The sequence below is a fragment of the Eleutherodactylus coqui genome, chromosome 13 (genome assembly GCF_035609145.1).
Source record: "Eleutherodactylus coqui strain aEleCoq1 chromosome 13, aEleCoq1.hap1, whole genome shotgun sequence".
Taxonomy (NCBI): domain Eukaryota; kingdom Metazoa; phylum Chordata; class Amphibia; order Anura; family Eleutherodactylidae; genus Eleutherodactylus; species Eleutherodactylus coqui.
This window is the reverse complement of record NC_089849.1, coordinates 120,244,474-120,256,516: the sequence shown is the minus strand read 5'-3', so window position 1 is coordinate 120,256,516 and position 12,043 is coordinate 120,244,474. Positions and strand designations below refer to the sequence as shown.

The window sequence follows — 12,043 nt, the reverse complement described above, 5'->3', positions numbered from 1 at the left end:
ACTTCGCGTACGTAACGCACTGCAGAGGCAGGCAACAATTAGGCGCAAGGCTGGGTATTAATTCAACAACTACTACCCCCAGCAGAGATGCAGTAAACTGAAGGCAGTGACAGGCAGGCCTAATATTGTATTTTTTGGAAGTTTTTGGGAAAAAGCCCACTGCCTATATAGCCAGTATACCTCTTTCCCTGCCTCACCAGTACTGCCCCTATACTGAGTAAAATGACTGCAGACTGAGGACGCTATGGTCTGCACGCCCGATATACAAAAATTTGTGCAACACTGCTAAAAGCAGCCTCCACACTACTGCACACGGTCAGATGTGGCCCTAAGAAGGACCGTTGGGGTTCTTGAAGACTAAAATAACACCTAACACTCCCTATAGCAGCAGCAGCAGCATCAGCAGCAATTTCCCTGATCTCTCTCAGCGTGCATCTGTGGCGAGCCGCGGGCGGGGCAGATTTTAATACTCGGGTGTCATCTGATCTCCCCAGCCACTCACTGCAGGGGGGTGGGATAGGGCTGGAATGTCACAGTGGGAAGTTGTAATGCCTTCCCTGTCTTTCTATTGGCCAGAAAAGCGCGCAAATTTCTCAGAGATGAAAGTGAAAGTAACTCGAACATCGCGTGGTGCTCGTCTCGAGTAACGAGCATCTCGAACACACTAATACTCGAACGAGTATCAAGCTCGGACGAGTATGCTCGCTCATTCCTAGTAATTATCTCTACTTATTGACAGAAGCTTGTTACCTTTATGAGATCCGCAGGTTTCCGCTTTCCAGTTTATATCCAGATAGTTAAAGTCCCCCATAATAATTACCTCATTGTGATTTGCTGCTTCATCTATTTGCCTCCGTAATAGATTTCCAAAGGATTCTGATATATTTGGTGGCCTATAGAAAACCCCTCTAAAGATTTTATTCTTGTTTTTCCATCCATGAATTTCTACCCATAGAGACTTCTCATGCTCATTTCTTCCTATAGACTGATGTGTGTTGGAGCTGGAGAGCAGTGGGACCATCTATATGTCTGCAGAGTTTTAGACATTGCTGTGATCTGAATGCTATTCTAACGCTAACTATAGGGCAGCTATATGCTGTTTTTGGATTTCAACAGGTCATGACATTTGGACTACATACTTAGGGCTTAGTCGTCTTCCTGCATGAAGAAGACGGCCGCACCTGCAGTGCTGACGACTCTCCGCAGCGCTGGAAGAAAGAACACATGACTGGCAATCCAGCAGGAAAACGGCCAGGATGCGTCCGTGTGACTAAGCCCTAAAGGTATATTTCAGTGGCTTTAACACTGCTTGTATAGATATGCAGTGGTGTACAGATGTAGCGATTGTTAACATAACTGGTGCATTGGAGTACATTGTAGTTATCAAAACACATTAAATGTCAAGTTAATATTTGTTAGATCTGTACGTTGGCCAAAGACCATGATTCAAAAGGAAAAAAGTATAGTGTTGTAGTGTAGTAGCCCATGGTACTGTATGAAAAAGGGAACTTTATTGGCCTCCATGGGGGCCTATAGCTACGTGTGGCACATGCGTCGATGAGCCATGCAAGCATAAGTGAGACCAGATGAGGTGGCAGCAAACACTGTTAGAGCAAATGCCCATCTTTACCTGTCTGATCTACATCAGTCTCTGTTGTTTCTAGTTTGAAGAAGACGTCTTCCAGCGTGGTTATGGAGACTCCATACGTCATCACACCTAAACTGCAATCATTGTCCAGTGCAGAAAATAATCCTGACACACAAAAGATAGGTTATTGAGCAAGAAGAGGCATCGTGAATAGAGATGAGCGAACGTACTCGGCCACGCCCCCTTTTTCACTCGAGCACCGCGATTTTCGAGTACTTCTCTACTCGGGTGAAAAGATTCGGGGGGCACCGTGGGTGAGCGGGGGGTTGCAGAGGGGAGTGGGGGGGAGTGTTAGAGAGAGAGAGCCCCCCCCTGTTCCCCACTGCTACCCCCTGCTCCACCACGCCATCCCCCGCTCCCCCCGAATCTTTGCACCCGAGTAGCCAGGTACTCGGAAATAGCGATGCTTGATCGAGTAATTACTCGAAACGAGTACGTTCGCTCATCTCTAATCGCGAAGCAACATGTTCATAAATGTAAAATATTACATTGTATTACTGCGCTAGGTAATGTATTCTATATGCCACACTTACATCATAACCATTGCAAGCTCTGTGCTTATTTGTATTCAACCTAAGGGCTCAGTCAGATGAGCGTTTTTTTTTTTGTGCGCCTGTGCGATGATTTTCAGGAATACCGGGGGGGGGGGGGGGGGGGGGGGGAGCTTGAAATATAGGGCCTACCCTGAAAATCATCCCTAGCTGTAGGAAAAAAAATAGAAATAAGAGTTAACTCATCTAGAAGCGCTGTCCGACTCTTCTCCCCGTACCCGGCAGTCTTCTTCTGTATTCTGGTGGCCGGGTATTGAAAAATCTCTGCCTCCAGAAAGCGCTGCCTCTGATTGGCTGAGCGCTGTGAGCAATCAGAGGCAGCGCTCGGCTGTTATTCAATGGATGATTTTTCGATCCCTGGCCACCAGAATGCAGATGAAGGCTGCTGGGGACGGGAAGAAGCGCCGGACGGCGCTTCTAGGTGAGTTAGGCTTTCTCTTCCTTTCTTTAATGGCTAAGCATGATTTTCAGGATATGGCTTATATTTCAAGCACCCCTCTCCCCTGGAATTCATCACTGCAGGGGTTGCCTTCATGCCATTGCTTCCAATGGGGTGGTGGCAGCGCCGGCCCCATTGAAAGCAATGGGATAGCACCGTGACATTGTTCAGTGATGAGATGACTCACCACGGGAATTAACGGAACCCTCTGGGATCCCCTCATCCCTTGTCACCTCTGTAACAGCACTCTATGTCTTTAGGGCATGCCCTAGATTTTGCAGGTGCGAGTATTTTGCAGCTCTTAAAAAAAAAAATCGACATGTGAACACTGCATAAGAAAGCAATGCTTCTAATAGATGCAATTTTTTTGCGCACATACCGCAACCCCCCCCCCCCCCAAAAAACGCTTGTCTGCCCGCGGCCTTACCCAATATACCTCAGACCACGTCCCTGGTAACACCACTAATAATATTACCAGTTTATATTGCAATTAAGGTACGCTCATATGAAACGGAAATGCTGCAAAAAATTCTGTTGCATTTCTGCGTTTAAAAACAATGCAGCAAAATTCGGTGCAGATTTGACCAGGAATCAGCTGTGGATACAGAGGTGAGTTTAGCAGCTACAGCGCTCCCCCTCATCTCGCAAAACATCGCACCCCGTCACATGTCATTTAGCAGCCTCTGGTGAGCGTCGAGCCGTTGGTCAGGTGATGCTGCTTCCATAGTATTACATTATACCACAGTCTGACAGCCAGTCTGTCAAGCCACACAAGAAGAAAAGCTTCATAGGCAATCTGCCATGAAAGCAATGGGAGCCTATAGAAGGCAACCCCGGCTGCCATGACAAGTGAACGGCAGCCTGCAATCTCATAGCAGGTGGAGGCAGTTTGGGACATTTAATGGGTTAACAGCTACAATCATTGTGAGTGCCGATCACGGCTGTTGTGGGTTGGAGTCCACTGCCAAAGCCAGCTGGCACCCACATTGTATGGAGTGGGATCAACCCTCGATCCTGCTCCATACAAACCCTGAACCTCCGTGATGTAACTGTGAGCCATGGAGTATTTAGGGATAAATGACGCCACATACAATTCAGCTTGGCGGGTTGTATAGTGCTGGTACTGACACCCCGGGATCCCCAAGCATTTAAAGACAGACTGCTTGTGGCAAAAATAATGATAAATCTAAGATATTGGTTAATATTTTGGCCAAAATACGCAAGCTCGCAATCCACGTCATGAGTCCTCGCTTTCTTGTGAGTTTGCATGCTTTATCTATATGCAGGTATAATACTAACCAGCCAATCCCCTCAAAATGTGATGTGTGTGTGAGTGGCGGTTCTTCAGTATATTGCACCTACATGATGCTCCTCCATATGGGCATTGGCTGTCTCCATGCTGAGGGATGTGCTTCTACAGCCGCCCTTGGGCTTTTATCAGTATAGCAGGAAGTATGGCCTCTGGCAGCGATTCTTGAATCGATACGTCCTTTTTCTGGGGTTGTATCTTACTTTAGTGCACCCAAAAAGCAGCACAATACTGGGAACCCCGTAATGTGTTTTCTATATATGTGATACATTCCGTAGTTTACCTGGGAAGATGTCCACATCCTTCAGTGGTAAGCCATAGATGAGGGAATTCTCTGTTTGCAGCATTACAGTTGCCCTTGGAATATGTTGTGAGATCAGCGATGAAATGGCTTCTACGTTACTGTTGGGCTTTATGTCCATGCTGAGGATACAGACATTGGTTTAGCGTCTGACATAACAAAAAAGCTACAAAAGATTTGTAGAACCTGAAAGAATCGAAATACCTTAATCGGTAGCCGACACCCCATTTACTCTTGAGGAAGAGGGAGGAGCCAACGCATTTCAGTGTTCCTTGAGATATAACAGCCTTTCGGTCTGTAGAGGAATTAAGATATTGTGTCATAATCCAGAAGCTTGTGATAAAGACATCTCTAATCAAGCAGGTGGAGGGTTACATTTCTGTAAGGCAGTAGTTCTACAACTTTCTTTCTACTTCCTCAGAGATTCCAGAATCTCTGCTTGCTGTTATATAGGTAGTAATGTACATCCACAAGTGAGCACCTCTCCCGCTGGAGTGTGGTTACACTGTTGCATCGAGAGCTGCAGGTGTGTCGGCACAACATAGAACGGGGTCTTCAGCCTCTGGATAGAGCGAGTCTATGAATGTGTTGGTATCCCTCTGCAGCCGAGATGGGAGTACAGCTGAATATGAAGTGGTCGGGCTGATGAGAACAGCTGAGGTGAGCTGCGCTACCTTGTTTCCGTAAGGGATCTTACACATGAGCCATGTGATGCGGGAAACCAATAGCAGCATGTCCTATCTAGCTGCGAGATCCATTGGAAGCAATGGGGGAACTCAGTGATCCTCTGCCGTGGCTGTGACCGCCACGCTGGAGAATCCCCCCATCCCCGGAGTGATAGGAGGCTGTTTTCACATGAAAATGCCTCACATCCACAGGCTTTCACATGGTGAGGAGCACAATATGGGGTTGATATTCACGGCCCCATATCACGCTCGCCAGTGTGAAGTTAGCCTAACTCCCATAGAAGTCAATGAGGGGTACTGCCGTAAATAACATAACACAGTGAGCTGTGCTGTTTCAGCAGCTCCCAAAGTATTCAAATACCCCGTTCCCCTGAAAAGAGGACATATCCTGAAAATAAGCCCTAGAAGAGATTTTTCAGGATTTGTGAGGATGCTTAAACTATAAGCCCTACTCCAAAATTAAGCCTTAGTTACAGCCAATAAAAAAAGTCTATTTAAATAGTGTCCAGGCAGCTATACGTGTAAAAAAGTAAAGGGAAGCAGGGAAACATAGCTCACTGTTGGTGTAACTGCCACTGACTTCAGGGTGGCCAGGGGCGGTGGGGGCCATAACAGAAGATATAGGTCCTGGACCAATCAGACTTTTACGGCATAAAAGTCTGAGATAAGAATGCCTCTTTTAACCCCGTAATGAACAAGCCTGTCTGGGCCTTCATTTTTAGCACTCTGACATTTCAGTAACCATCACTTTTTGGCTTTTTTAAAATTGATGTGGCTGTGTGGGACCTTGTTATATGCAGGAGAAATAGTATTTGTTGTCTGTTTAGGGGTTATGTAAATTATTGTGAAATTGACTTGAAGTTTTTGCGGTGCAACTATAGAGAGAATAAAATATAAATGTTTATTGTTCTTTTATAACATTCATGTTTAACCTTAACCCCTTAATGACTGCGCGAATGCCTTTTTGATGGCAGTCATTAATTGGCTTTATTCTGATGGAATCGCCTTTTTACGCACTGCATCAGAAGTCTGGCACAGCGGGTGCTCGGGTGTTTGATAGCAACCTGGCACGTGCACAAAGAGCGGGGACTGAAGAAACCGCCAATGTGACTGTGGCATGTAAAGGGCTGACAGACAGAGGGGACTCCAATCGGACCCCCATAATGGTCCCAATGGCACCCGGAGGCTTTCATATGGCTTCCGGATCTGCCAGCTACAGTGGCCTATGTATAGCAATGTATTGTAAGAATGATAAAAGAGGGTGATATCCACTGACCAAAAAGAAAAATGTTAGGGGCCTCTGAATGCAGCGATAAAAAAAAATGAAGTGTGAAAAAGTTGTATTTGGAGCAGATATCTAATACAAAAAAGCCTAGAGGTCTCTCTCTGTTTGTCTCTGACTGTCATTGTCTGTCTCTCTGTCTGCCTCTCTCTCTCTATCTGTTTCTTTCATTGTCTGTCTTTTTCTCTCTATCTGTTTATCTCAGTATCTCTGTCTGTCTCTTTCATTCTCTGTCTGTCTCTCGCTCTCTCTATCGCGTTATCTGGGTCTCTCTATCACTCTCTCTGTCTAATCACTCCCCCTATTTGTCTCTCTATTGTGCTCTCTGTCTCTCTATCACTTTCTCTGTCTGTTTCTCTGTCTGTCTGTCTCTCTATTGCTCTCTGTCTCTATCACTCTCTGTTTCTCTATCATTCTTTCTCTCACTGTCTCTCTATCGCTCTCACTGTCTCTCTCTTTCTCTATCGCTCTCTCACTGTCTCTCTATCATTTTTTCTTTTACTATCTCTCTCTCTCACCTCTATTGCTTTCACTCTGTCTCTCTATTGCTCTCTCTATCGTTGTCTCTCTCTTGGTCTCTTTATCGCTCTCTCACTGTCTCTCTATCGCTCTGTCTCTCTCACTGACTCTCTATCGCTCCTTATTGGGCAGTGTATGGTGCAGCGTAGCAATGTACAGTATGCTGTGTTGCTTAGCAACGCTTCACTCATTCCAGCGCATGCCTGAAGCACAGCAGCACCCCCTATAGACTTAACATTGTAACTTTCACCCCGTCTGACAGTCCCTGAATGTATTAAACTCACATGTGATGATTTACGGCACCGATGAGCGTGTGTGTCATCTAATGACACCAACATCATCCACCAAAGTTACAACAAAGGGTGCAAAGTGTGGGGCAAGAAGAAGCCTGGAGGCTTATTTATATCAGATGTTATACTAAATAATTGCATATTTAGTATTTTTTTTGTGCTCGCTTCTTTACTATTTTTTTTAATTGCAAATCTATCTTAATTCCATTTAGGACTTTTCACACGGAATGGAATACATGCCGTCTCTGTATTCCGCACCAAAGCCTCCCTGCTAGCTGCAGATTTTGATGCGTCATTGTCGGCAGCATTCTGCTATTTTCGATTCTGCACCAAAATCGTCACTTTAGCATCGCGGATTTTGGGGCATACTCAACGCCGTTATATTCTGCCATGTGTGAATGTCCCTAAGAATATGTCACAGGGGGAGGATACACTGTGTATTTATGACCACAGATTTGGTTCCAGAAGATGAGTAGCTTGTCACAGGACAGGCAAGTGGTGGGGACTTCTTGAAAAAATCTGCATCATAAACTGACATGTATTGTGGATTTTAAAGGGGTTGTCCCGCGCCGAAACGGGTTTTTTTTTTTAACCCCCCCCCCCCCCCCCCCCGTTCGGCGCGAGACAACCCCGATGCAAGGGTTAAAAAAACAAACCGGAGAGTGCTTACCTGAATCCCGGCGGTCCGGCGTCTTCATACTCACCTGCTGAAGATGGCCGCCGGGGTCTGCTCCCTCCGTGGACCGCAGCTCTTCTGTGCGGTCCATTGCCGATTCCAGCCTCCTGATTGGCTGGAATCGGCACGTGACGGGGCGGAGCTACACGGAGTCGGCATTCTGCACGAGCGGCCCCATTGAAGACAGCAGAAGACCCGGACTGCGCAAGCGCGGCTAATTTGGCCATCGGAGGCCGAAAATTAGTCGGCACCATGGAGACGAGGACGCCAGCAACGGAGCAGGTAAGTATAAAACTTTTGATAACTTCTGTATGGCTCATAATTAATGCACAATGTACATTACAAAGTGCATTAATATGACCATACAGAAGTGTATAGACCCACTTGCTGCCGCGGGACAACCCCTTTAATGCCGCTGCCTGCCAATTTATGTTGCAGATTTACCCCATTGAGTTTGACAAGGAAGGAAAAATCTGCAAAGAGTGCAAATGGTTATGGATTGTACTGCAGATCTGCAGCAAAATCCTCAGCTAGGTACTCAACGAATCTGTACGTGGGCTCATGTTTTGAGTGAAAAGTTGTAGTTCCTCTTGGCACCAGTCTGGTGAACATATAATTTACTGGTTAGCTTTCATCCTTTTTTGGGGGGAGAGGTGATTCTTCTAAGCACTACAGGTAGAACAGATCTGGAGAACCCAGGTGTGTTTCTGCCTCCTGCTGACACTAAAGTATTGTCACCGTATTTTTAGACCCACCACTTTATTTTTCTGCCATATGTTGTTTTGTTTTTTTTATTCAGTAAATTTTTATTGAAATTTATCATATCGTTACATTACATGCAATTAGTGATTTTCTTCTTACATATAACTTACATATTGCTTACAATCAACACATAGAGTAGCATGAACAGTTTAACGTAAAAAAGAAACTATTTATGTATGCATTAGCGAAGAACTCTAATTCTTAGGTTAGCTTGAACTGACGCATGTAGAAGGCTATAACTCGGGGGAGGGGGAGGGAGGGGGAGAAGGGGGGGAGGGGCAAATGAAGAATATAATGACAGAATGGTTCAAAACTCTAGATCAAGCGAATATATTGCATATTGCAATTGTATATTGCACCGAGATTTTTCCTAGGAGCGGCCTCTTTTTTGCCTCTGTGTTATTTGAGTTGTTTAATGGGAAATATAATTATCTAACTGGTAATGGTCCAGCCATGGTTTCCACATTTCTGTATATTGATTGACCCTATAATTTCTAAATGCGAATATTTTTTCATATATGCAATGTTCAGAAAGAAGCTGAATCAGATCTGTTAAAAAAAGTCGGAAAGTCTGATCGGGGTTCTATACCATCTTGTGGCTACTTTGTTATGAACCTCCAAAAGGGAAGCGCTGGAGGATGCTTTTATAGCCCATTGATGTGCTATGTTCCATTGTTCTGTTGGGAAGGACGTACCCAGCTCCCTTTCCCAATTTAGGAAGTGTATTTTTTTCTGTGGATTTGGGTCGTGATTTCCATTTCCACAAATAATATCGTAGATATTTTTAAGTCTTAGTTTATAAGGTGGGGGGTCAAATATGAAACTGTATAAGTATGATGGTAGATATAGATTCCAGGAAGTGGAGGATGCTAGTATGCCACGAATTTGAGAATATATTAGGAACTCCTTGTCTGCAAGGCCGAATTCCAACTGGAGAGATTTAAATGTTTTCATAGTTACTCCATTCCTATTCATAACATCTGATATTAATTTAATACCTTTATTTGACCAAGCTTGTACTTGTAGATTATCCGACCAGTATTCCAGGATTCCCAGTGGAAGGGGAACAAGTTTATTAGGAACATGGTTCCTGGACAGTTGTATCAGAAGCTTCCATGTGGTTATTGCTGTATTGATCGTATGATTCTTCATGAGTTTTATGTCGGGGTTTAGGCTCGTTGCTAATAATAAATTCTTAAGGGATCTTTTCCCCATTATATCTTGCTCTATATTAGGCCAGCTTATCCCTGGTTGTGAGATGCACCATGCTCTCAGCTGGGAGACTGTGATCGGCCTGTGGTATGCGGTTAAATTAGGGACGCCCATACCACCTTGTCCTCTCGGGCTATACATGATGGATGCTGCCACTCTTGGCCTCTTCCCCCCCATATGAACGTCATCATCTGCTTTTGTAAGTTCTTGAGAAGTTTACCGGGGCAGTTAGTTGCAATCGTTCGGAATTTGTACAAAATCTTTGGCAAAACCAACATCTTATACAGTACTATTCTCCCGACCCAAGAAAACTCCACTCTGTTATATTCATCTAAATTCTTCTGGATTTCCTCCATCAAGGACTGAATGTTGGATTCCATCGAATCTCCCATTGGTAATGTGATTGTTATGCCTAGATAGTGTATTTCTTTGGATTCTAGTGCAAAGGGAAATTCTCTTTTAAGTTGGGATTGTAACTCTTTGTTGATATTAATTGCTAATATTTTGGATTTTGAAGGGTTTATTTTATAGTATGAAATTTTTCCAAATTTTTGTAGAAGTTCATATGCTGTTCTAAGGGATTCCATAGGGGAGGTTAGCATCAAAATGACATTGTCGGCAAATAAACCCACTTTGTGTTGCCTGGAGGATAATGGAACTCCTCAAATGTTGGCCTCCATACGAATCGCCTCAGCCAAAGGTTCCATAGTTAGAATAAATAGGGCCGGGGAAAGGGGGCACCCCTGCCTAGTTCCATTTGTGATTGTAAATGTATTCGATATGACTCCGTTGATGAGAATCTTTGCCGAAGGGGCCCCGTATAATGCTTGAGTTGCTCCTAAGATTGTTCCTTCAAAGCCCAGTTTTTTCAGCACCGAGAAGGCATAACCCCAGTGGATCCTGTCGAACGCCTTCTCAGCGTCCAAAGTCAGGAAAAGACAAGGCGTCCGACAGGTCTCCACCTCACCCAGTATGTCCAACAGCCTTCTAGTGGCGTCCGATGTTTGTCTTCCCCTTACAAATTGATCGCTGTGGATTAGATTAGGGATTACCTCCAGGAGGCGCAGCGCTAATATTTTCGCATACATTTTAGTATTATTATTGAGCAATGATATTGGTCTATAGTTAATAGGAGAAGAGGTGTCCTTCCCAGGCTTTGGGAGAGTCACTATATTAGCTTGTAGCATCTCCTGGGGAAGGTGGCCTTTTAACATAGCTTGGTTGTATAAATTATGCATGTGGGGTACTAATTGTCTCTGGAATATTTTATAGTACTCGGAGCTAAAACCGTCCGGTCCTGGGGCCTTATCTTTTTTGGATTTGTTAATGGCCTGTGAAACCTCCTGGAGGGAAATAGGTGCGTTTAGCTTGTCTAATCGGGTCTTGTTTAGTGTTGGTAATTGGATGGAAGACAGGAATTGATTAATTTCCTCCTCAGATGGGTGAGCAGTACCTATTTCTTTATTTATATTGTACAATGATTCATAGTATTTCCTGAAGATCTCCGCTATTTCTAGCGGGTTGAATATTTTATTGCCCGAGGATGGGTCTATTATGTATGGGGTTTTTGCTTTAACCCTCTTTTGTTTGACCCTATTGGCCATCGTTTTTGTAAATTTGTTGTTGCTCATATAGTAAGAGGACTTCAGGTGTCTCAGGTTTTTCTCGTAATTGTCTGTCAGTAAGTTTCTAGCCTTAAGTCTTAAATCTGTTAGTTTTTTATGTGTGCTAATGGATGGTGAATCTTGCAATTCTTTTTCTGTACTGGCTAGCTCTGACGAAATCTGTTTGAGTAGTTTTTCTTTCTCTTTTTTATATATAGATCCTTGCTGAATCATTGCCCCTCTTATCACTGTTTTGTGAGCATTCCAGAGAATGAACCGACATGTTCCTGGGGAATCGTTTAACTCAAAATATTCCTCCAATACACCCTTTATCTTCTTTTGGAAATTTGATGTTTTCATTAAAATGTATTATTTCTCCAGCTTCCATATATAGGAATCTGGGAATCTAGTTTGATTTTTAAGGTGATCGGAGCATGATCCGACCAGGAGGTCACTCCTATATTTGCGTTCTGCATTCTTTTTGGAATTTGAAAGTCCACCAGGAACATGTCGATTCTGGAAAAAGACATATGACGTGGTGAATAAAAGGTATATTACCTTGAACCCGCATTCAAACATCTGAAAGCATCATACATATCTGTCTTCTGAATCCAGGAGGACAAGGTCAGGCCTCTTCGCTTTTCTGGAGAGCTGGTATCTATGTTCTTATTCGCAATAAGGTTAAAGTCCCCACAGATGATTAGGCTGCCTTTCTGGATTTTCTTTATCTTTCTCATCACCTTACCCAAGAAATTTAGTTGCTT

The 12,043-nt window shown here is 44.1% G+C and overlaps 1 protein-coding gene across 1 annotated transcript in view; it reads right to left on the bottom strand.

The window, feature by feature from the left end:
• LOC136587286 (cholesterol transporter ABCA5-like) overlaps window positions 1-12,043 on the bottom strand; it is a 205,783-nt gene that overhangs the window by 76,648 nt on the left and 117,092 nt on the right. Inside the window, exons 16-18 of the mRNA XM_066585834.1 lie at window positions 4,453-4,543; window positions 4,231-4,370; window positions 1,631-1,753 (exon numbers count right to left, since the gene is read on the bottom strand). Coding sequence (XP_066441931.1) covers window positions 1,631-1,753; window positions 4,231-4,370; window positions 4,453-4,543 — 354 coding nt within the window. The remainder of the gene's footprint in view (window positions 1-1,630; window positions 1,754-4,230; window positions 4,371-4,452; window positions 4,544-12,043) is intronic.